The 23,378-nt window shown below is 35.1% G+C and overlaps 6 protein-coding genes, 2 non-coding genes and 1 pseudogene across 13 annotated transcripts; 7 read left to right on the top strand and 2 right to left on the bottom strand.

Annotated features, from left to right (window-relative positions):
• Positions 1-1,650: 1,650 nt before the first annotated feature.
• On the top strand, positions 1,651-3,905 carry LOC104730082 (xanthotoxin 5-hydroxylase CYP82C4). Its single transcript, XM_010449167.2, has 3 exons — positions 1,651-2,193; positions 2,304-2,782; positions 3,022-3,905. The coding sequence occupies exons 1-3, from the start codon at positions 1,716-1,718 to the stop codon at positions 3,646-3,648; spliced, it is 1,584 nt and encodes a 527-aa protein (XP_010447469.1). The 5' UTR covers positions 1,651-1,715; the 3' UTR covers positions 3,649-3,905.
• A 1,416-nt stretch (positions 3,906-5,321) lies between these two features.
• LOC104730081 (UPF0481 protein At3g47200-like) lies at positions 5,322-9,745 on the top strand (annotated as a pseudogene). The gene is made up of 6 exons (XR_015573779.1): positions 5,322-5,616; positions 5,977-6,264; positions 6,352-6,659; positions 7,832-7,865; positions 7,945-7,948; positions 8,435-9,745. The product of XR_015573779.1 is annotated as a UPF0481 protein At3g47200-like (transcript).
• On the top strand, positions 7,422-7,501 carry LOC147930161 (small nucleolar RNA R21). Its single transcript, XR_015576965.1, has one exon. It is a non-coding gene; the product is annotated as a small nucleolar RNA R21 (small nucleolar RNA).
• On the top strand, positions 7,621-7,705 carry LOC147930160 (small nucleolar RNA R21). Its single transcript, XR_015576964.1, has one exon. It is a non-coding gene; the product is annotated as a small nucleolar RNA R21 (small nucleolar RNA).
• A 364-nt stretch (positions 9,746-10,109) lies between the features above and the next one.
• On the top strand, positions 10,110-11,813 carry LOC104730080 (UPF0481 protein At3g47200). Of its 4 annotated transcripts, XM_087478358.1 has the most exons (3): positions 10,131-10,529; positions 10,905-11,361; positions 11,439-11,813. In XM_087478358.1, exons 1-3 carry the CDS (start codon positions 10,318-10,320, stop codon positions 11,454-11,456), a joined length of 687 nt encoding a protein of 228 aa, XP_087334484.1. In that variant the 5' UTR covers positions 10,131-10,317; the 3' UTR covers positions 11,457-11,813. The 4 variants fall into 4 exon arrangements, with proteins under 4 accessions (XP_010447464.1, XP_010447465.1, XP_087334484.1 ...); XM_010449163.3 differs by having other exon boundaries at positions 10,125-11,361; positions 11,439-11,770; XM_087478357.1 differs by having other exon boundaries at positions 10,133-10,529; positions 10,905-11,813.
• A 119-nt stretch (positions 11,814-11,932) lies between these two features.
• On the top strand, positions 11,933-13,868 carry LOC104730079 (UPF0481 protein At3g47200). 2 transcript variants are annotated; one of them, XM_010449161.3, is made up of 2 exons: positions 12,410-12,761; positions 12,860-13,868. In XM_010449161.3, the coding sequence occupies exons 1-2, from the start codon at positions 12,677-12,679 to the stop codon at positions 13,789-13,791; spliced, it is 1,017 nt and encodes a 338-aa protein (XP_010447463.1). In that variant the 5' UTR covers positions 12,410-12,676; the 3' UTR covers positions 13,792-13,868. The 2 variants fall into 2 exon arrangements, with proteins under 2 accessions (XP_010447461.1, XP_010447463.1); XM_010449159.3 differs by having other exon boundaries at positions 11,933-13,868.
• Positions 13,869-14,296: 428 nt separating this feature from the next.
• Positions 14,297-15,094, top strand: LOC104730078 (large ribosomal subunit protein eL39z/eL39x). Its single transcript, XM_010449158.3, has 3 exons — positions 14,297-14,421; positions 14,570-14,673; positions 14,840-15,094. The coding sequence occupies exons 1-3, from the start codon at positions 14,419-14,421 to the stop codon at positions 14,886-14,888; spliced, it is 156 nt and encodes a 51-aa protein (XP_010447460.1). The 5' UTR covers positions 14,297-14,418; the 3' UTR covers positions 14,889-15,094.
• A 200-nt stretch (positions 15,095-15,294) lies between these two features.
• LOC104730077 (aspartate aminotransferase, chloroplastic) lies at positions 15,295-18,594 on the bottom strand. Its single transcript, XM_010449157.3, has 12 exons — positions 18,277-18,594; positions 18,062-18,129; positions 17,904-17,954; positions 17,577-17,771; positions 17,384-17,422; positions 17,205-17,294; positions 17,008-17,116; positions 16,818-16,927; positions 16,483-16,626; positions 16,213-16,379; positions 15,833-16,097; positions 15,295-15,740 (listed from the first exon to the last, which is right to left on the bottom strand). Exons 2-12 carry the CDS (start codon positions 18,119-18,121, stop codon positions 15,609-15,611), a joined length of 1,362 nt encoding a protein of 453 aa, XP_010447459.1. The 5' UTR covers positions 18,122-18,129; positions 18,277-18,594; the 3' UTR covers positions 15,295-15,608.
• LOC104730076 (putative receptor-like protein kinase At1g80640) lies at positions 18,555-21,847 on the bottom strand. Its single transcript, XM_010449153.2, has 10 exons — positions 21,319-21,847; positions 20,841-21,002; positions 20,542-20,753; positions 20,334-20,466; positions 20,108-20,171; positions 19,929-20,025; positions 19,598-19,700; positions 19,098-19,216; positions 18,927-19,016; positions 18,555-18,820 (listed from the first exon to the last, which is right to left on the bottom strand). The coding sequence occupies exons 1-10, from the start codon at positions 21,467-21,469 to the stop codon at positions 18,683-18,685; spliced, it is 1,269 nt and encodes a 422-aa protein (XP_010447455.2). The 5' UTR covers positions 21,470-21,847; the 3' UTR covers positions 18,555-18,682.
• Positions 21,848-23,378: the final 1,531 nt, after the last annotated feature.

Raw genomic sequence — 23,378 nt, 5'->3', positions numbered from 1 at the left:
TCAATAATCCTTATATGACCAAGAAACAAAAAATAACTAATACTAAATGGAGTAGGAAAATCAAAATGAGCATTAGTTGAGGTAATCTTTTCTCCCCCAAGGGCTAACCACACTGCTTATCCTGCGGGCATAGTAGGGCGGATTTGGATATAACTATTTTGCCCGTAGGTCAGCCCGTTTGACATCTCTACTCTTATCGCACATAAATTATATTACAAACAAACACATTCTCAAATGCTTTTTCAATTATAAATAGTGTTTCCAAAATGTATTATTTTTTAAAGTTATGGGCTATTATTGGATAAATGATTTGTAAAACTATAAAAATCAAAACAAATGAATTTTGAAATAATATGTTTTATCTTTTGATTTGAATCCTTCTATTTTTTATTGTCAAATCCATTCAAAACATAAATTGACTTTTGAAATCCAAAAAAAAGTCATTAGATAAATAGTATTGAATTTTAACAAGTATTAGGATTGACCACGTAGTACACCACAAGATAATATTGTTTATATAATTGTAAAATAATTGATATTCATTATTTTTTAAAAAAGAATATTAAATTTATATATATATTTTATTATATTTACAAATGTTTATAGTATCAGGTGTTTAATTTGAAAGAATTAAAGTATGCATATTTTATTAACAATAACTGAACAAGTAATTTTATAAAATTTTAATATATACTATAAAATTTTGAAATAATTTTAGTTTTAAGTTATATTTTTGTATTAAACTATTATAATCTCGATGAATATTAGGATATTTATTAATTATCATATTATTGTTAATGATAGAAATTGGAAATATTAGGATATCATAGAAAACTATTATAATTCAAATTATTGAATGGAGTTATATGTTTCAAATTTGACTTGACTCGTGAAGATGTCACAAAAAATGTATTTCAAAAGTGTTTAGAGTTACCACGTCAACCAATAACTCTTTCTTAGCCTTTTTTTTATACACGTCAAAATTTACCACGAGGCCAACTCCAAGGTAGGTACGACCAATGCATATATCAATAAAATTCATGAATGATTTATAATTGAGTTTTAGATTTCTTAGATTGACTTGACATTTTCTCCGAAAGACTAATCTTGGATGACGATGGTCGTAACGCTATGCACTTAACTAGTGGAACAACAAAGAATCCATTAACTAATCACTCGAAATTCATTGCGTGTCAATCAATAGATGTGAAATGATAGAGCAAAAACAGCTTATGTATGCGTGGATCTTGCAAGACAATGATCAAGACGTCATCAAGAGATAATTGGAAAATTGCCCCACGGTAAAATCATACGATAAAAGACAATATCACTTACAATGAGAGAACGGAACAAATTAAAGTTTTCTTAAATTTGGTTTCTTAATGCTCTTTTTATTCAATCCTAAAATCCTTGCTCATGTCATTATAACTAACATAAGGTTTGCTTGCACCCTTTTCTATTCAAAGCATTAATTAATTAATTAAAATACAAGTTTTTTTTTTTTTTTTTTTTGAGAAAGAATTAAAATACAAGTTGGCCCTATAGTTTTGAACTTTTGATCATTGGTAGGTGTACGTCTCATGCATGCTTACACGTGGTGTTGAACCGCGATCGTCTATATATAGAGTAGACGGACGATACTCATCAATCATTCAAAACAAGAAATCAAGTAATCAAGAACACACACATATTTCCTTTTCAGTTTCAAAAACATTATGGATACTTCACTCTTTTCTCTATTTGTTCCCATCATCGTTTTCGTTTTTATCGCTCTATTTAAGAAATCAAAGAAACCAAAACATGTACTTGTAAAACCTCCTAAACCGAGCGGTGCATGGCCCATCATCGGCCATCTTCATCTTCTCGTTGGCAAGGAACAGCTTCTATACCGAACCTTAGGAAGATTGGCTGACCGTTACGGTCCAACCATGTCGCTACGACTTGGGAGCAGTGAAGCATTTGTTGTGAGCAGTTTTGAGGTGGCTAAAGATTGTTTCACTGTCAACGACAAAGCCTTGGCTTCGCGTCCTATGACTGCAGCAGCAAAGCACATGGGTTACAATTATGCTGTTTTCGGGTTTGCCCCTTATAACGCATTCTGGCGCGAGATGCGTAAAATCGCAACCATCGAGCTACTTTCTAACCGGCGGCTTCAGATGCTCAAGCACGTTTCGGTTTCTGAGATCTCAATGGGTAATTAAATAATAATAAAAAAAATCCATTTCTATCGTACCATTCGTATATATAAATGTCCATATTGACATATTGTCAATTGTAATACGTTGCGATATTGTTACATGCAGGTGTGAAAGATTTGTATTCCTTGTGGGTCAAGAACGGTGGTTCAGAACCAGTAATGGTTGATCTAAGGCGCTGGTTAGATAACATGACACTGAACATGATAGTGCGAATGGTGGCCGGAAAACGATACTTTGGAGGCGTCGTCGGCTCAGAATCCTCGGAGGATACCGAAGAGGGAAGGCAATGCAAAACGGCCATCTCAAAGTTCTTTCACCTCATCGGTATATTCACTGTGTCCGATGCTTTTCCGAGTCTAAGGTGGTTTGATTTCCAAGGACATGAGAAGGAGATGAAGCAAACAGGAAGCGAATTAGATGTGATCCTTGAAAAATGGATTGATAACCATCGACAAGAAAGAAAAGTTTCAGGAACGGAAGAGATTGATTCAGACTTCATTCACGTTATGTTGTCACTTGCGGAACAAGGCAAACTCTCGCATCTTCAATATGATGCTAATATTAGCATCAAATCTACCTGCCTGGTACGTAACCTACCTTTAAACACAAAATTAAATTAGAATTTTAACCCCAAACTACTGTTGAATATATATAATTGTTGGTTATAGGAATAAATAAGTTAGGAGAAAAGAAGTAATCGTATCATATTTGGTTTTCTTTAAATCATCTAATACGCGACATGGACCACATGGTGAATCATGATTAGATGATATTTGTATTTTTTTGATGTACGTAATATAATGATAATAAATTGTATAATCAGGCACTGATTCTAGGAGGAAGTGAGACTACATCATCAACTCTAACATGGGCCATTGCTCTTCTTCTTAACAACAAAGAAATGTTAAAGAAAGCACAAGATGAGATAGACCTCCACGTTGGAAGAGACAGGAACGTCGAGGTTTCAGACATAAATAATCTGGTATATCTTCAAGCAGTTGTCAAAGAGACATTGAGATTGTATCCAGCTGGTCCACTCTTAGGCCCTCGAGAGGCGATGGAAGATTGCACGGTAGCCGGTTACAACGTGACTCGCGGCACAAGACTGATAGTGAATGTATGGAAAATCCAAAGAGATCCGAAAGTTTATAAGGAACCAAACGAGTTTAGACCAGAGAGGTTTATTACAGGAGAAGCAAAAGAGTTTGATGTAAGAGGACAAAACTTTGAGCTGATGCCATTTGGTTCGGGAAGAAGATCATGCCCAGGGTCTTCATTGGCCATGCAAGTGCTTCATCTAGGTCTTGCTCGTTTCCTTCATTCGTTTGAAGTGAAAACTGTCTTGGATATGCCTGTTGATATGACTGAAAGCCCTGGCTTGACCATTCCTAAAGCCACGCCTCTTGAAGTACTGATCAGCCCACGTCTTAACGAACATCTCTTTGTGTGATATATATAATGAATTTAATACAGCTTACTGAAGGTCCTTTTTCGAAGTTTTTTTACTTTTTTTTTTTTTTCCGATTGAATAAAACTTATCTACGTTTGTTGTTTCTCTTCATAATAAACTAGCTACTATCCCGCGGAAAACCGCGGGTTGAATTTTTTTTATGAAAATTTATAATAATTGATTTTGTTATTATGTTATTTATAATGGTTTGTAATTAAAAATTTGTTGCTTATATTATAATTTTTGTATTTTAAAAATGTTTATTGAAAATCTGTCAATAAAACATTTGTATGTAATGAATAAAACTATTTAAACCTTTGTGAAATCGTTGCTATAATTGTGAAGTAAGTAAAAAGATATAACTAAGTTGTAAATAAAAATATTATCTGTTAGTTTTTTTTTAAGTAAAAATTAGTTTTGATTCTAACAGATTTTTTTTTTTTTTTTACTTTTCTACAATTTATTTTATTTGATGTTTCCCTTATTTTCGTTTTTTAATTAGAAATATTTATTTAATTAATTATTTAATTTTAATTAAGTTTTTCTAATGGCAATTAAATGTAATTTTTTACATATGTTAAGGTTAATTTTATATTTGTACTTCCCAATTAATATAGTAGGATGGATGCATGCAGTTTTTGAAAGAATAAAATTGTCTTTGTGTTGATATATTATTGGTCAAACTAATATTTTTTTTTTCTGGCCGAAAAATATAGCATTTATATAAGACTTTTTTTTAATAAACAGAGTATTTAGACTTTTTTGTTTTTAATAAACATAATATTTAGAGTTCAAGGCTTTTTGTTTTTGATAAAGATAATAATTAGACTTTTTGTTTTTAATAAACAGAATATTTAGACTTTTTTCTTTTTAATAAACATAATATTTAGAGCTCAAGACTTTTTGTTTTTAACAAAGATAATATTTAGACTTTTTGTTTTTAATAAACAGAATATTTAGACTTTTGTTTTTAATAAACATAATATTTAGAGTTCAAGACTTTTTGTTTTTGATAAAGATGATATTTGGACTTTTTTTTTTTAATAAACATATATTTAGAGTTCAAGACTTTTTGTTTTTGATAAAGATAATATTTAGACTTTTTGTTTTTTTTTTCTTCTAGACTTTTTGTTTTTAATAAACAGAATATCTAGACTTTTGTTGACAAAAAAAAAAGAATATCTAGACTTTTTGTTTTTAATAAACATAATATTTAGAATTCAAGACTTTTTGTTTTTGATAAAGATAATATTTAGGCTTTTTATTTTTAATAAACATAATATTTAGATTTATAATAATAATATTTAATAAACATGACATTCACTACTGGTCATCAAAGTTTTCTCAAATATCTTATGTTTATGTGAATCGTAGTTGTAACAATGTAGCTGATTACCTAGCCAAAGAATGTTTAAGTTCTGATAGTAGTTCTCAAAATTCTATACTCTACCATCAAGGTTCAAACAGTTGTTAAGGAATGATTTAACCTAATAAAATTTTATTTGACGAAAAAAATATATATATTTAGATTTATATGACCAAGGAAAAAAAAAACAAGATAATTTGGTAGAAAATCTCATAATTTACCATATTTAATTATTATTATAAACACAGAAATATAAAATTAACAGAAACGAAAAGACAAAAAAAAAACAAAAAAAAACAAAAAAAAAAAACGCTTTTTTGGCGCATTCACTTTCCCAGGAAAGAGGAAACCCCTAAACCGAGGGGACGAAAGAACGAACGAAACGTTGAACATCCTCGAGGACCGGAAGGTCTTCTTCACAATTTCGCAATCAGATGCATTGACGCCGTAAAGAGAGATGATGTTTTGCAGAAACGTCTCTGTGAGGCGTAAGAAGAAATCTGGTGGTTCTGTTCCTGTTTATCTCAATGTCTACGATCTTACCCCTATGAACGTTTACGGTTACTGGCTTGGAATCGGAATCTATCACTCTGGTCTTGAAGGTATCTATTGCTTTTTCTCAATCCTGGGTTTGATTCATAAGAGATAAAGGTCAAACCTTTTTAGTCAATCTCGTTAGATTTGTAACATTGATTGGTATATGATTTAAATCCCTGTTCTGTTTTGATTGGTTTCTAAGAAAGTGATTAAGGATTGAATGGTTTTGGATTTTGTTTAGAGATGCAATTGGTATGAGAGTAGAATTGACCTTTGGTCCTCCTGGAATTGACTTGAAAAGTGTGAAGAAAGACTAATTGGGATATCTCAATATGATAAGATGATGACAACTTTGTTGTAGAGTTTGCTTGAATGTTCCAATGATCAAACAACTCATTGTTTTGGTGAATCCATTGTTTGTGTAGTTCATGGGGTTGAGTATGGATACGGGGCACACGAGAAATCGAGCTCGGGGATTTTTGAAGTGGAGCCAAAGAAGTGTCCTGGTTTCACATTCAGGAAATCGATACTTGTGGGTGAAACAGAGATGAGGGCTAAAGAAGTTAGAACCTTTATGGAGAAATTAGCAGAAGAGTATCAGGGAAACAAATACCATCTCATCACTAGGAACTGCAACCATTTCTGCAACCATGTTTGTTTAAAACTCACTCAGAATTCAATCCCTAGTTGGGTCAACCGTCTTGCTCGATTAGGTTATCCCAAAACTTCCTCATCACTATAATGAATGTTTTCAGGGGGGGGATCAAATAAAGTAATGTACATTTGTGTTTCTTATAAAGGTTTCTTATGCAACTGTGTGTTGCCGGCTTGCTTGAACGAGACTAAAGTGAAGCGGGTGGGAAGAGATGGGAAGCTCGTGGAAGGAGAAAGTACAAGGAAGAAAAAGAAGAAGGCGAGAAGCCGATCAGGTCCTTTATCCTCGTCTTGTTCTATATCAAGATCAGATAATAATAAACCTTCACATAACAGATCGATATCAACGGGTAATCCTCCTCTTTTATCTTCTTCTTCTTCTTCATCTTGTCCTGTGAAACAACGAGTTCCTTCTGTTGTTGCGTCTAAAGCTCAAGATCAGAAGCATCCAAGCGTAAGCGTCAAGACATGATTATATTTTTTTCATTGTTTGAACAGCTAATTTTACTTGTTTACGAATGCGAGGGTGCTTATGCTTTGTTCTCAAGTTTCATATCCCCTCCATTTGGTTTTACTTGGTATATAGGAGAATCATGAAATATTTGTAAATACTTAAATAGAGTGTATTTAAATTCAACATTTGTTTGGTTTTTTTTTATGTATTATCTTTTCAAAATTGTACAAATTACTTGTCTGAATATCAACAAATCGAAGTACAAACTTTTCCTCTAAACTGATTCGTACCAATTCTGTTATGTTTTGTCGTGTTTGCGTCAAAAGTAAAAATTGATGAACAAAAAAAAAATAATAATAATTTTATTACAGAACCGGGGAACTCTGGAAGTGGCATTAACCCTAGTTTGACCTTTTTAAAAATCCACTCACTATAAATACCTATCAAACTATACTCTTCCGCAGCCACAACTAACTCCCCATAGAACTAGAACCCTAATTCACCGTTTCTGAGTCATCGCTTCTTTTTTTTGTTTGTAGATTTCAGTCTCTTTTGCCTTCAAAACCCCGAAAGTATTGATTTTTATTGCCCTTATCATTCTGTTTTTTCTATTTGGTAATCGAAACTATTGTCTCTGCCTTTTTGATTCAATAAGATTTATAAGTGGATGCTTGTTAGTCTTTAGGCTCTCTGGTTTTGTTTGTTTCTCAGAATTAAAGTTTTAAATGTTCTTGTTTTCGATCTGGAAGCGTTATGAAAAAAAATCCCAATGATGACTTTTATGATATAAATGTTAAAAGTAGTGACTGATATCTTGATTAAATTTCAGATTCTGAGGGATTTCACTTTTTGTTTTTCGTTTTCTTCTTACTATCCGTTGTTTGAAATCATTGTTGGTTAATCTTGTGAGTTTTTGTTTGTTGCTTGATTGAAGCATATATTGTATACACTGCCTTAGCTGAATCCCAATGATGAATTATATGAAGAAAAAAATGTTAAAAGTAGTGACTGATTATATCTTGATTACTAATCAACTCTGAGGGATTCATTTAGCTAAGGTTTTTTTTATAAATTCAATTTTGTAATGATATCTTTGTTTCATTCTTAGGACAGCTTCTGCAGAATCTTGTTTCATTCTTAGGATCATTATGTAAATAATCTACGACTACGAGATACTAAACGCAACCTTATGAAGTGAAGTGCAGTGTACAGAGGTCTCTTCCGTGAAGGAAGTACAATTCCACTGGCGGAAGAGACCTCTATTCACTGCATCTCTCTACAAAAGGTTAGCGATTTAGGCAATGTGAGAGTGCTTTATTTGGCTTTCTGTCTTCAGGTTTCAGCACAATACCTCTCTTCTAAACTTACTAGGTTTCTAATTTATTATGCTCTGTCTCTGGTGTGCTTGAATAAGTTTATAAGATGTAATCTTAGACTCTACTTGTTCCCAATTTCATTGAAGTTTTAGATCAAATGTAAAACAAACAGCCACATGAGCTAATTTCAAAGAAGAAAACGACCAACAAAAAAATGCTGGTTCATCAGATAATTTTATTGATTTTACTACTGTTATCATACTGTTATTAGTCAATGTACCAATACAACTATTAAAAGCAACACATAATTCCCAATCCGTGCTACTCACGTTTAGATTCTTTGGTGTTGACTTCTGAAAGGTCTACCACGGTAAGTATGTTTAAGTTAAAGGTTTCACGGTAAGTATGTTTACGTTAAAGGTTTACAACGACCAACTTTTTTCTTCTCTTTCTCTCTAGTCTGCTCTGCTTTTCATAAGAGAATATGGATCAGAATGATGGTGATGATCTTCTAGCTTCCATTAAAGCAAAGTTAGACTCTTTGTCTTCTCTTTCAACACAGTGTTCAATCTACAAGGTGCCCAATAAGCTCCGCAGACTCAACCATGATGCATATACGCCTCGGCTTGTGTCTTTTGGCCCTTTCCATCGCGGTAAAAAAGAGCTTAAAGCCATGGAAGAGCATAAATACAGGTACTTGCAGAGTTTTATCCCTAGAACAAACTCTAGACTAGAGAACCTTATTAGAGTTGCTAGGACTTGGGAACAAAAAGCTCGCAGCTGTTACGCAGAGAATGTGAAACTTAGCAGCCATGAGTTTGTTGAGATGTTAGTTTTAGATGGTTGCTTCCTGGTTGAACTTCTTTTGAGGTCTCATTATCCTTCACTTAGAGGTGAGAAAGACCGCATATTTGGGAAGTCTATGATGATCACCGACGTGTGTCGTGACATGGTTTTGATAGAAAACCAATTACCCTTTTTCGTCATTAAGGGTTTCTTCCTTCTCTTGTTTATTCATGACCAGAAAAGAACACCATCAATCCTAAGGCTAGCTCAACACCACTTCAGTTGTTGTTTGAGCCACATTGATGACAAGAAGTTTGTTTCAGAGCCAGAGCATTTTGTTGATCTTCTGAGGTCTTGTTTTCTGCCACTGGTTCCATCAAGATTGGAAGAAACCGCACTGATGTACAATGTACCTGAAGCAACAGAGCTTCACACTGCTGGTGTTAGCTTCAAGCCAGCAGAGACCAGCACTTGTTTACTTGACATTAGCTTTGCTGATGGAGTTCTCAAGATTCCTGCCATTTTCATCGATGATCTGTCGGAATCCCTTGCAGAAACATCATCGTGTTTGAACAATGTCACTGTTCAGATAAGAGCTTTCTCCACTACACCAGGTTGCTTGGTTACTTTATTAAATCCCCTACAGATGCTGCCTTACTCATCCGCAGTGGTATCCTCATGAATAATCTCGGGAATGCAGAAGATGTTTCAAAGTTTTTCAATAGCATATGCAAAGAGGTCATCTATGGTAGAGGATTTTACTTTTCGACTCTCTCTGAGAATCTTCAAGCGTACTGCAATACACCATGGAACAAGTGGAAGGCGATTCTGAGACGTGACTACTTTCACAATCCTTGGGCAGTTGCTTCTGTTTTTGCTGCTGTAGTTCTTCTCCTTCTCGCTTTCATACAGTCTGTATGCTCTATCTTGGCTCTGTAAGTCTTTTGGACATCATTTGATCATAAAGCTAAACATTTTATCTTATGAATATATATAATTTGAGCTCTGAGGGATTATATTCTTGATAAGGACTGATAGCTTCTGCAGAATCTTGTTTTCTTTCTTTGGAGTGATTTTTTGCCCTGTCTTGGGGGATGCACACCAATACCTCTTTTACTTGATTTCTACTTCATAATCTTTTTTTTTTTTTTCTCTTAAGGTGTGGTTGAATAAGATGAAATCTTTGACTTGGTCACACACATTTTTTTTTCTGGGCAAACGACCAAATGTCAAAATAATGAAACAACAACCAATCAAAATGCCAATATATTTATAAACATCTATTATTAAATGCCAACCAATCAATGGTTATCTTATATTCCCTTTTATTCAAGACTAAAGTATACTACAAAACAAGTTCTTTGGACCTGTGTGCTTGATATTTTCAGCGTTGGAATCTCTTCAAGCGTCTTTCTCCGTTTCTTCCTTCCAGAGTCCAAGAGAATACGTGTGAAATGTTTACTCTTGAAAGGTGTAAGTGGTGTGTGCTTAGTTAGAGCTTTCCTCCTGAGAATATTCTCTTTACTCTTTAGAAGTGCTCTGATTAGATATAAAGGATGGATCAGAATGAAGGTGCTGATGCTCTTGTAGATTCCATCAAAGCTAAGTTAGACTCTTTGTCTTCTCTTTCAACCCATTGTTGTATCTACAAGGTACCTAATAAGCTCCGCAGACTCAATCCTGATGCATATACGCCTCGGCTTGTGTCCTTTGGCCCTTTGCATCGCGGTAAAGAAGAGCTTCAAGCCATGGAAGAGCATAAATACAGGTACTTTCAGAGTTTTATTCTTAGAACAGACTCTACTCTAGAAGAGCTAGTTAGAGTTGCTAGGACTTGGGAACAAAAAGCTCGCAGCTGTTATGCAGAAGATGTGAAACTTAATAGCGATGAGTTTGTTGAGATGTTAGTTGTAGATGGTAGCTTCTTGGTCGAACTTCTTCTGAGGTCTTATTATCCTCAGCTTAGATGCGAGAAAGATAGCATATTTGGTAATTCAATGATGATCACCGACGTGTGTCGTGACTTGATTTTGATCGAGAATCAGTTACCCTTTTTCGTCGTAAAGGAGCTTTTTCTTCTTTTGTTTGTTTACTACCAACAAGGAACGCCTTCAATCCTAAAGCTTGCTCAACGCCATTTCAGCTGTTTCTTAAGTAACATTGATGATGAGATGCTTACTTTAGAGCCAAAGCATTTTGTTGATCTTCTGAGGTCTTGTTACTTGCCACTGGTCCCAACCAGATTGAAAGAAACCACATTGAAGGTTGAAAATGCACCTGAAGCAACAGAGCTACACAGTGCTGGTGTTAACTTCAAGCCAGCAGAGACCAGTTGTTTACTTGACATTAGCTTTGCTGATGGAGTACTCAAGATTCCTACCATCTTCATCGATGATCTCACAGAATCACTCTACAGAAACATCATTGCGTTTGAACAATGTCATTGCTCAGATAAGAACTTCCTCCACTACATCAGGTTGCTCGGTTGCTTCATTAAATCCCCTACTGATGCTAACTTACTCATCCGCAGTGGGATCATCGTGAACAATCTCGGGAACGCAGAAGATGTTTCAAAGTTGTTCCATAGCATCTACAAAGAGGTTATATTTGGTAGAAGATTCTACTTTCAGACAATTTCAGAGAATCTTCAAGCTTACTGTAACACACCATGGAACAGGTGGAAGGCGATTCTTAGACGTGACTACTTCCACAATCCTTGGTCAGTTGTTTCTGTTTTGGCTGCTATACTTCTTATCTTTCTCACTTTCATACCGGCTGTATGCTCTATCTTGGCTCTGTAAGTCTTTAGGACATCACATGGTCACCCGCTATGAGTTGTTTGTGGGTTTTGAAGGCTGGTATCAACATACATCCTACTATATTAATTGGGAAGTACAAATATAAAATTAACCTTAAAATATGTAAAAAAATTACATTCAATTGCCATTAGAAAAATCAAGTAAGATTAATAAATAAAATAAATAAATATAATTAATAAAAAATAAAAAATGCTGACAGATCAAAAATAAAAAATCTAAAAAAATAAAGAAAATTTATTCAAATCAAAACAAATTTGTATTTGAAAAAAGAAAATTAACTGCTAAGTTTTTTTAAAAAATATAGATAATTATTAATTTTTTAAAAAAATTTCTTCCTCTAATAAAATTATGGACGAAAATGACTAAATTTTTTTTTAAATATAAACCAATTAGAATTTCAAAAACTAAGATTTTATATTCAAGTAGATGATAAAATGATTTTTACTAACTAGATTTCGAAAATTTTATTAAAATTTTAAATTATGATATATAAATTTATCAATTAAAAATAAATATTATTTTAAACAAAATATTTTTTAAGAAATATAACAATAATTTTTAGTATTATATTATAATTTGTTTTTTAAAATATTGACCGTGCTTTAAGCACGGGATATATCCTAGTACATATATTAAACAAGTTATTTTGCTACCGTGCAATACCAATAGGGATTTTCTTGGGCCTCCTAATCCCTATCCACTTTTCAAAAAGACAAAATACACTCCTATGAGTTGTTTGGGGATAATGTTAGGCCCAAAATATTAGACTTAGTCTGCGTGGACTCCTCACAGGTCTTCTAATTTTGTTTTTTTTTTGGTTAACGTCTCTGCAAGCGTCATGTCTGAAACGTTGACTTCTAAAAAAGGTTGTGCAAAAGCTTCTTTCCTCCGGAGATCATCTTCTCTCTTTATTCCTATGACTTATCTGGTTTGTTTCTATATGAGTCTCTCTCTGATGCATAGTTGAGGATGGATCAGAACGAAGGTGATGATGCCCTTGTAAATTCCATCAAAGCAAAGTTGGAATCCTTGTCTTCTCTTTCAGCTCAGTGTAGTATCTACAAAGTACCCAATAAACTCCGCAAGCTCAATCCTGATGCATATACGCCTCGACTTGTGTCCTTTGGCCCATTTCATCGCGGTAAAGAAGAGCTTCAAGCCATGGAAGAGCATAAATATAGGTACTTAAAGAGCTTTATCCCTAGAACAAACTTCAGTCTAGAGGACCTTGTTAGAATTGCAAGAACATGGGAACAACATGCTCGTAATTGTTATGCAGAGGATGTGAGACTTACCACAGATGAGTTTGTGGTGATGTTAGTTGTAGATGGAAGCTTCTTGGTTGAACTTCTTTTGAGGTTTCGTAATCCTCTGCTTAGAGATGAGAATGATCGCATATTTGGGAAGCCAATGATGATCACCGACGTGTGTCGTGACATGCTTTTGATAGAGAATCAGTTACCCTTTTTCGTCGTAAAAGGTTTTTTCCTTCTCTTGTACTACCAACAAGGTACACCTTCAATCATGGAGATGGTTCAATGCCACTTCAGTTGTTTCTTGAGCAACATTGATGACAAGAAGTTTATTTCAGAGCCAGAGCATTTTGTTGATCTTCTGAGGTCTTGTTATCTGCCACTAGTTCCGATCAGGTTAGAAGAAACCACATTAAATGTTGACAATGCACCTGAAGCAACAGAGCTTCACACTGCTGGTGTTAGGTTCAAGCCAGCAGAGACAAGCAGCTGTTTACTTGACATTACCTTTGTTGATGGACTACTCAAGATTCCTACCGTTTTTATTGATGATCTCACGGAATCACTCTACAGAAACATTATCGTGTTTGAACAATGTCATTGCTCAGACAAGAACTTTCTCCACTACACTACGCTGCTCGGTTGCTTCATTAAATCCCCTACAGATGCTGAATTGCTCATCCGTAGTGGCGTACTCGTGAACAATCTTGGGAATGCAGAAGATGTTTCAAAGTTGTTTAATAGCATCTGCAAAGAGGTCGTCTTCGGTAGAAGATTTTACTTTTCGACACTCTCTGAGAACCTACAAGCTTACTGCAACACACCATGGAACAGGTGGAAGGCGATACTGAGACGTGACTATTTCCAAAATCCTTGGTCAGTTGTATCTGTTTTCGCTGCTATACTTCTTATCATTCTCACTTTCATACAGGCTGTATGCTCTATCTTGGCTCTGTAAAAGTCTTTTGGAACATCACTTGGATCATGGAAACAACATTTTGTCATATGAATAAATATTTTTTAACTGGTTTACAATTTTGTTTGGTTCTTCAATTTTCCATGAGATGGCACACTCCCTAGAGAAGCATTAGGCGGTGGATAACGTAACACAAAACAACTGTTATAGCTAGGCAAATAAAAAGGACAAATTACATATCAACTACTCAATAACTGTAGAGAACAAAAATAATGTCTGAAACTGGGATTAGTCACCTGATGCAAGTGCTTGACTTGAGCCAGAGAGATGTGCATTAGTTGTATCGGTTTGATTTCATCTCTTAAACTGTCAAATTCAGTTAGAAAGACACTAATCTAAAAAACAAAAAAAAAAAAAAAAAAAAAGAAAGACACTAATCTAATGTCCGCTTTGCCATCCTATATTAAATGTTTTTATTACTCCGAGTCTACAGAATGGGCCTTGGGCCTTGGGCCGAAACATAAAGCCTTAAAAAATATTTTATATCGTCGTATAAAATGCCCAGTCAGATCATGATTAGGGTTTCCTCTTCATAAGTTAAAAACGTTGGTCGCCTCTTCAGCATAGTTTTGCCTCGCTGAGCAGCTGCAAAATCTTCACGACTTCAAGATGGTAAGCTTCACTCTCTCTCTATTGAAAATTCATATCTTTTGTTTGAATTGGTTGCTTGTTTGATCTGTTTGAATTGAATCTAGGGTTTTAATGTTAGTTAGAAAATGAATGAGATTACTGATTTTGGTTTTTTGTTGAAATGAAACAGCCGTCTCACAAGTCGTTTATGATCAAGAAGAAGCTGGGGAAGAAGATGAGGCAAAACAGGCCTATTCCTCACTGGATTCGTCTCCGTACCGACAACACCATCAGGTTCGTCAACTTTGTTCTTTTCTTTTGTTTATTACCGATCTGTCAAATTGGTGATGAGTATGTAGTTGTCTTAGTGGGTTGATTTAGGACAGCAGAGATAGTGAGTTCTGAGACCAGTATTGTTTCGAGTTGTAATGGTTTCGTTGTTTGTTTTTTTTTTGTTCAGGTACAATGCCAAGCGCAGACACTGGCGTAGAACCAAGCTCGGATTCTAAGTGACAAGCCTTCTGAAAGAGTCTACTTCATCTGTTGGGTTTAGCATTTCCTCAAGTTTGTTTGAATTTAAGTTAATGACATTTTCACTTTTCTGTAAGACTTAATCTCTCTTATGATTGATGTTACCAAATTTTCTTTCTGTAAGAGATGTTATTTCATAGCATTTGCTTGATTTTGACTATTTAAGTATGTCGTGGTTTGCTTACATGTCACTTTCTCGCAACTTAGAATAATCTGGATAGGGTTAAAATCATCTTAGTTATAATAGGCCTGTGTCTGGAAACTGTGGTCTTACATGTTTCATGTTATATCTTGCTGTCGTAGTAGAAGCTTTTGGAATGTATTTGGTAGTTTTGATAATGTTACAGTGACCTCTTGGTTGCTTGATTATACAAAGCAGACAAATGTAGAACTGTAAATGGTATTAGAAAGATAGCAACACCAAACACAATGTCGTAAAATTCGCAGAGATAATTGTGAAATTGGGTAAATACAATCGTAACAAGTAAAAAAGTTCTTCTATAACTCGATTGGAGTCTCCCAGTACAACAAGGCCTGTCAAACACATTAAAATCAAGAGTTTCCTCGACAAAATGTCTTGCAATCATTGTCTGAGCTAGTTTATTAATTTAGCCATCTGGTATCAATCAAAGATCACAAAAGAAGCTCAAAGGTATATAAAACTTAGGTTCTTGCTGTCATTTTACTATATCTCCCCCTCAACTTACGTTGTGGTACGAGTCAATGATGGCATCAGCAAGGTACTCGCATTTCGCCAGGGACAATCCTGCCAATGATATTCTTCCGTCTTTGGTCATGTACACATGCCACTTGTTCGTCATGTTATCGCTCTGCTCGTTACCCAAACGACAATACAAAAAAGTTCAACATCTCACGTCTAAACAAAGCCAAATACATGAATGAGTAGTACTAATGGGCATACCTGAGCTTTGTTCAAGCCAGTGAAAGAGAACATGCCAATTTGCTTCAGGATGAAGGACCAGTCCTTCCCGCTCTTGTCTTTTGAAACGAGGCTATCGTACAACTCTTGTCTCACCGTCTTTATTCTTCCAGCCATCATTTCCATCTCTGCTTTCCATTCACCGAACATTGTTGCATCCCCCACAACATTAGCCACAATTCTCGCGCCATGAACTGGTGGGTTCGAGTACATAGGCCGAGCTATCCTTTTCAATTGACTCTTGACCCTGAAAGAAAGTAATGTTACTTACTGGTTAAGGTCTATTGACGGTAAAAGGTAAAACTGAGACTCCCAAGATTGCTGGCAATAAGCTCAAGATAAGAAATTTGACAGAGTGTTACCTTGTAGCAGCATCGGCTGATGAGCACACAACATTGATTGCCCCAATTCTTTCTGCATAAAGACCTAAATTTTTACTATATGACTGAGCAACAAAAAACTCCATTCCCCTCTCAGCAAATAATCTCACAGATGCTGCATCTTCATCAAGGCTTCCACTAGCAAATCCCTGAAAAATGGGTGCATGTAAACATCAAATAAGTTGACCTTGATCCGCTTAACTGTCGTTGGAAAACACGATACTAGAGAACTGTAAGAATGTAATGGAATACCTGGTATGCAACATCAAAGAATGGGATATGGTTCTTTTCCTGAATGACATCAGCAATTTTCACCCACTGTTCTGGAGTTGGGTCAATTCCAGTTGGGTTGTGAGCACATCCGTGAAGCAAGATGAAAGATCCTTCTGGAGCTTCCTGTACGATTTACATAACAGAAAGTCAAGTAAAAACCATCAGAGTTTCTCGTTATTATCACACATTGACTGTAGAATCGCTAACAAGTACTCATTTTAGATTAGTCAATACACAAATGAAAATATGAAATACAGTTTGTTGATGCATATATAAGGCAATGTTGAATAGAAGAAAAGCGTAGGTTGTCCCACCTTAATATCTGCTATCATTCCCTCAAAATCCAAACCAATTGTTTTTGGATCATAGTATCGGTATTCAGACCATGGAACTTTGGCATCATTGAAGATATTCTTGTGATTACCTGAAGTAGTAGTTTGTTAGTTGATAAAGGCGGTTAAATATGCAAAATACCCAAAAATGTTTGTTGTCAAGGAAACTTACCCCATGTTGGTGATGATATCACAACTTTTGCTCCAGGAAAATAACGCTCTATAAGAGCCGCTGCTAACCGCAGTGAACCTGTACCCGAAAGACCCTGAATTGTTGCCACCTGAGCCAAGGCAAATGAATTAGCTCAGAAACAGGAACATCATGAGAAAACATTTCCGTAACATGATGAACACAAGATCCACACATACTCTTTGCTCCTTAATAACAGGATGACCAGCTCCGAATAGCAACTCGGCAGTAGCCTTGTTGAATGCTGCCAACCCCTCAATTGGAAGATACTGCAGTTTCCATCCAAGTGAGGTAAGATTAAGTGAAATTCTGATAAATGTAATTGCTTGTACACAATTTCTCAATTAAACTAAGTTACCTCTTTATTATCTCCTCTCTCCAACATCAAATTCTCTGCCTGTAAACGAAGAGTACTGAGATTAACTATCACTTAAATTTGTAATCTGACAAAAATAAGAAAGAACACACATAAAAGGAGCTATACGGGATAAAAAAAACTATCTATAAATGAGGAAACGAATATGAGCAAACTAAAGCGGACAAGTAGCAACCTTTTTAACAACATTAAGCACATAAGGCTGGAGTTCCTCAGTTCGATAAGCACCAACACCAAGATTGAGTTTCATCTCGTTAGTGTCAGCTTTGAATGCTTCGCTAACTCCAAGAATAGGATCTGGAGGAGCCATAGTTATACCCTCAAAACGAGAAGGCTTGACTGCAACCGTCATAGTCACCCGGCTAATAGACTGAAACCAAAACTCCAATTTCTCAGATACAAACTACACTTACTATACTAATAAACAACAATACCATATAGATTCTTTAGCTCCACATGAGTTTTCAGCTCTAAAACGTCACTAAGATTGTAAAGACAGTACCTTTGCTTTCAGGAACGGGTTCGAACCTGAAGTTCCAAGCTTTAGCTTATCCTGTTCAAGTTCAATCGAAAAAAAACAACAGGATCGTCATTCGTCAATGAAACTGATGCGGAATCATTGCTCACTCGAATAGAGCAAGAACAGAGAGAACGAAGTACCTTGCTGATCTCGCGCGGTAATAGATAAGTCGAACCGAGAGACAACATTGAAGAAGCCATGGATAAAGCTGCACAGATCTCAAAATCAGTGAACTAGTAGTACGAGGATGGATAAGCAATTCCAATATAAGACAGTGATGTGACGATATGATCCACAAAAGATGATCAAACGAAGTTAAGAATCACAGGGTTTTACCGAAGCTGATTTGTCATACCTGGATATGGTAAAGAATCGCGCGGTTTCGAAACGATCAGATCGAGAGATTGAAGGATCACCGAGAGAAGGACACGACGATATGTACGAAGTTGTTCTTCTAGGCTTGTCTTGATAGGGTTAAATAGTCATTTAGATCATGTTTTAAAATCTATTGGTAGACACTGGATACTGATTAGTGTGATTAGCTAAGTAGGTGATTAGTGGGTTGATGCAACAACTAAAAGAGATAGTATTTGTTAAATACTATCAAATATTTATTTACTTTGTGTAAAAAAATTGACAACACAATTTATTTATATAAGAAATTTACAAATACAATAATTTGAAGTTTCTGTGCTCACATTTCTACCCAATTGACCTCTAAAATCCCACAAGAAAAAAAAGCAAACAAAATATTAATTTCTTTAAGAGGATGGAGGTGTTAACCGGAGAGTGCCTCCTAGCTCTACCGGAACCAGTGGAACAAGTGAGTGAAGAACATCGGTTATCAACGGTCGGTAACTCGGTTCTGGCTGTACGCAAAGTACTGCCACGGCTGCTACCTAAACAAATCATTTCCGGTTTGATTTACGGTTCAACAAAATTAAGGAATGTGCAATCAATCTGATATTAAGCCTAACCCAATAGAAAAAAAAAGATGACTCAAACCTGGTATAAGTGCTTATGATCCATTGTATCTTTGATAACCGGATCCACTATTTTGGGAAGTTTTGATCTATCCGTAAGTTGAGGCATTGCCTGCAAAGTTTTTTGAATTATACAACATTGCAATCTATTAACCTACTAATTGGCAATAACTTCAACTCAAACCGGACTTACCCAAGTGACAAGAGATTGGCACTGAACCGAACTCAATTTCTCAACCGGCCGTCTTCCTAGCAAGAGTTCAAGTAGAACCACCCCAAATGCGTAAACATCACTTTTATCCGTTAATTTTCCTGATCCAACATACAAAATATATAAACACGTTTCAATGAACACAAGCTCAATAAACAGGTAAATTACTAATTAGGTAGTCCCGGTTAAGCAACTCAACAACTATATGTCTAATCAAATAATGATTCTTATGAGATTAGTTGAAAGAATACATCAAAGTTCAATGATTTGATTTAGAAAAACAATTTCAATTTCATACGTAATGAAAAGAAACTTAATGTTATGGGGTCACAAGTAACCATATGATTATAACGATCAAACTAGTGCTATAACTCTAATGACATGTAACCACATGATTATAACGATCAAGCTAGTGCTATAACACTAATGACATGACAAGGGGTCAAAGTCGACCAAAGTAGAAGGAAATGTGGATATTTTACCATCTAGGAGATATTCTGGAGCAACATAACCAAGTGTCCCTGATAGTTTAATGTTGTTCTTGCCGTGCGTCCCAACCATTACCGCAAGACCAAAATCCGAAATCTGAATGTTGTATCGTTAGAGATGAAAACAAAAACAAAACCCTAGTTTTGGATTGTTTGTTGAAGCAAAGACAAAACTAATCAGATTCTTGAATCAACTAAACGATAACCAAGATTTAACACTACAAATCTTGTTTAGCTCTGGTTTCGTTTGGTCCAAGATTCTGGTATAGTCTAGGATACAAATACAGAACAGCAATGATCATCATCATTGATTTAAGTTATTTACCTTGGCGTTGAAGGAAGAATCAAGGAGAATGTTTGACGATTTAAGATCTCTGTGGATAACCGGAGGACGACAACGCTCGTGGAGATACTCAACAGCTCTGTTTCCATACCAACAAAAGAAAACGGTTTAGCTAAACCGGTAGAGTAGATTGATTGTTAAATGTGGGCACTTGATTGTACCTTGCTGTATCAAGAGCAATCTTCATCCGCATGTGCCATGTTAAAGCCGATCCCCGAGAAGGTCCTTAACCATTTAATGATGCAAACAATAAATTTTATCGAACAAAAATTATTTATTTCATGTGGTCACATGATTTGTTTTATATCCGTCATACAATATATTTAATTTAACTCAAATGACAAGATGATGAGAAGGTAGAAGAAGATATTTTAAAAGGTTTTGTACCGTGTAACTGTGAATCCAAGGATCCGTTTTGCATCAGCTCGTAGACGACAAAACTCGAGCTGATTTCACTTCCATATCCCAACAATGAGATGATGTTCGGGTGATGAAACTTGCTTAAAAAATCAACTTCGTTCTGAGAGATCAAGATGAGAGGATCAGATTCTTAAAACGAATCAAGATTCCAGAAAAAAGATAGAACTGACTAGACCTGAAACTCTCGTTTTGCTTCTTGACTAACGTTCTCGATCTTTTTGACTGCTGCTAGAGTGTTGTTGCCTAAAGATGCCTTGTAAACAAATCCGAATCCGCCTCTTCCTACAAGATTACCGTCTTTGAAACCGCCTGTCGCTTTTTCTAATGTCTTGTAATCGAAGGACTGCACAAAACCCTTCTTGGATAATGAAATCCCACTCTCACCCTCTTTCACATAAAAAAACCATTTTAGTAAGATATATCAAAACAGAGAAAACACAGATTTTTTCTCATTCTTGAAAAACCAAATTTTACCTGAGTTCTTGGTGGTTTTGGGAGATTTCTTAGACCGACAAACCCAAAGGCATAAGCAACATAGAAGTATTAGTCCTAGAGAAGACGAGGTGACTATGAGAGAGATTAAAAGTTTCTTGTGTGCATCTAACTTGTGTTCTTGGCCTCTACCCATTTGGATCCCTGAAATCAGAAAGCAAACAAGAAAAGATGTTGAGATTTTCCCTTCAGCTCTCATATTCTCATCTGTATTTGGATTCTTGTATGAACCAAACCGGGTTCTTGATTTATCCCAAACGGATCTAGATAAGTAGTAATATCGAATTTGCTAATCCAATTGAATAACTGAAAAAGAGGATACGTAAAAGATAGGCAATCCACTCACTAAGCAGCTCAAAAATAGCATTTACGTATATAATTAAAAATCAGATTTTCATTGGTTTACGAAACACACAGATCATTACACAAAAAAAGAGAGAGAGAGAGAGAGGTACCGTACCTGGAGAGAAGGAAGCCATGGAAGTGTAAACGGGAGAGGGAGAAGGCTGTGAATAAGGTGTAGTAGAAGAAGCAGAAACACTCATGAGGAACTCAAGAACAGAGACCTTAAGAAGAAGAAGAAGAAGATGATGATGAAGAGTCTTTCTCATTTCCTTAACAAGAGACTTCCTATTTGATTCAATCTCCAAGAGACTCTTTGAAACCTTTTAGTGGTGCAAGAGAGATTTTGCTAAGAATGTGAGGATGCTCTTGCAAGATTTGTATCTCTCTTTTTCATAAACTTTGTTTCCTTTTTTCTTGTCTGCATAAAGGAGGGAAGCAGAAAGTGTTTTTAAAAAAAGTCGAAATCATTCTCTTTGAACTTCTTTATCATCAAATGATTCAAATCAACATGTGAGAGGTTTTGAACATGATAGTGAACACAAAAGATATTAAATTCTTACTAACCAAAAACAATTCATATTGATCAATGTAAGTAGTAGATTAGAACAATTAATTACGAAATAATTTGTAAACTCATCATTTACATTGGGCCACTCAAATTTTGGAGTGGTCAGATTTAAGATCCTCTTTGTACCTCCAAGAGTTTACTGACAACAAAGTTGACCAGTTTATGTCAAACCGACAGTCATAAAGAAGACTTTCCAGTTTTTTTTTTCTTTTGGGTCGTCAATTATATCATCATTAAAGTAATACTAGCAAACTAAACACAAAAACGACGGTTGTGAATGAAAAGATCCTTTCGCAAATGTAGAATGAGTACTCATGATTAAAGTGAAATGAATTCCTCTCTTTTAATTTTAATGTTTCTTCACTTGGATGAAAGAACTAATCAAGATTTTGGTAAATCTTAATATATATGTAAACAAGATTTTGGTAGTCAGTGATTCGTCATAAACTCCAGTTGCACTTGCATAGGATAGAGATCTTTTATTTTGTCAACTACTATTTTATACTAATAAAAAATACACATTGATGGTTCCTAGATACAAGGACGAGTTTTTCACATGGGCGAAATCCGAAAGGCAACGATGTTAATTATACTAATATGGCATATAACATGATGCAACATATGGGAGTGTAAATGTTTGAATGTTTCATTTGAGAAGTGTTCGATTGCGACACCATTTTGTTTGGCTAATCAATTTGGCTTGGAAGAAGATAAAGCAAAGCATGTAAAAATAAATGTAAACGAAGAGATGGAAAAAATAAAATAACAAGAGTACAAAAAGTTGAAACCTTTCGGATCCAATTAATCGGATCGATGTGTAAGTCCAAAATGTTAGTTCATGTTGTTAATGCTTGGAGTTCTAGAACATATAAACAACATTTGATATCATCCTTTTTCATGCAGTTACCTATCTAATTACATGTGGTATTTTGCATTTTAGACTTTGAAGCGTTACATTTACCAATCAATGATTGCATAAAAGTTTTATTGTTGCCTCTCAAATAAACCAAGCAAAAATCAAAAGATTGCATGTGTAGTTATACGAAACTGTCAGTATGAATTCGTGGATGCAAATTGAATGACTTTGCAAAGTAGGTGAGAATGTAATATAGCGATTAGATTAGCTAGGGTTTAGCCTACCAACCATGCGCATGCTAATTAATCCAATTTCCTAATCATCGTTTCTTTTTTAACTCCATCAAGCTTTTTATCTATTTTGCAACAGAACATGTTTTATATGAACAAAGCAATTCCAGTCTAAGCAATATGGTAGGTAAACTCCGTACGTTAAACAGAAAAATAATAATTATTTCTTTCTCCATATATAAACGAATTATTGGTTGGTTCTCACATTACTCATATATAGCAAAAGGCGGATATACAAAGTCTTTCTCTCTCTGAATTTTATAATTAACAAATGTTTATCCACAATATAAACATTAACATGTACGTATTGTGATTGCTACAATGAATGTATGTACTGTGTACATACTTGAGATAGAAAGTGTCAGTACGTAGAAGGGAGGAATCGAGTATTATCAAAGAGAAAGGACCAATCTATGCCTAGTTTCATTTAAACTCAACCCATCAACTGATTGAAAGACCTT

This window comes from Camelina sativa, chromosome 12, assembly GCF_030686135.1.
Source record: "Camelina sativa cultivar CO46 ecotype springtype chromosome 12, ASM3068613v1".
In the NCBI taxonomy this organism is placed as follows: domain Eukaryota; kingdom Viridiplantae; phylum Streptophyta; class Magnoliopsida; order Brassicales; family Brassicaceae; genus Camelina; species Camelina sativa.
Note: the sequence above shows the minus strand (reverse complement) of the source record. Positions and strands in the feature narration are given on the sequence as shown.

Bases quoted from the DNA above. Each gene is read 5' to 3' on its own strand.
- LOC104730082 (XM_010449167.2), top strand. From the start codon at position 1,716: ATGGATACTTCACTCTTTTCTCTATTTGTTCCCATCATCGTTTTCGTT. The intron at 2,194-2,303 runs GTAATTAAATAA...TGTTACATGCAG, and splicing joins GGTTTCTGAGATCTCAATGG to GTGTGAAAGATTTGTATTCC. The intron at 2,783-3,021 runs GTACGTAACCTA...TTGTATAATCAG, and splicing joins GCATCAAATCTACCTGCCTG to GCACTGATTCTAGGAGGAAG.
- LOC104730080 (XM_010449162.3), top strand. From the start codon at position 10,318: ATGGATCAGAATGAAGGTGCTGATGCTCTTGTAGATTCCATCAAAGCT.
- LOC104730079 (XM_010449159.3), top strand. From the start codon at position 12,550: ATGGATCAGAACGAAGGTGATGATGCCCTTGTAAATTCCATCAAAGCA.
- LOC104730078 (XM_010449158.3), top strand. The intron at 14,674-14,839 runs GTTCGTCAACTT...TTTTTTGTTCAG, and splicing joins CGTACCGACAACACCATCAG to GTACAATGCCAAGCGCAGAC.
- LOC104730077 (XM_010449157.3), bottom strand. From the start codon at position 18,121: ATGGCTTCTTCAATGTTGTCTCTCGGTTCGACTTATCTATTACCGCGC. The intron at 17,295-17,383 runs GTAACTTAGTTT...TGGAAACTGCAG, and splicing joins AGAGAGGAGATAATAAAGAG to TATCTTCCAATTGAGGGGTT. The intron at 16,380-16,482 runs GTATTCCATTAC...CCCATTTTTCAG, and splicing joins TCTTTGATGTTGCATACCAG to GGATTTGCTAGTGGAAGCCT.
- LOC104730076 (XM_010449153.2), bottom strand. From the start codon at position 21,469: ATGAGAAAGACTCTTCATCATCATCTTCTTCTTCTTCTTCTTAAGGTC. The intron at 21,003-21,318 runs GTACGGTACCTC...TTCTGATTTCAG, and splicing joins CATGGCTTCCTTCTCTCCAG to GGATCCAAATGGGTAGAGGC. The intron at 18,821-18,926 runs GTTTGAGTCATC...TGATTTGTTTAG, and splicing joins ATCATAAGCACTTATACCAG to GTAGCAGCCGTGGCAGTACT.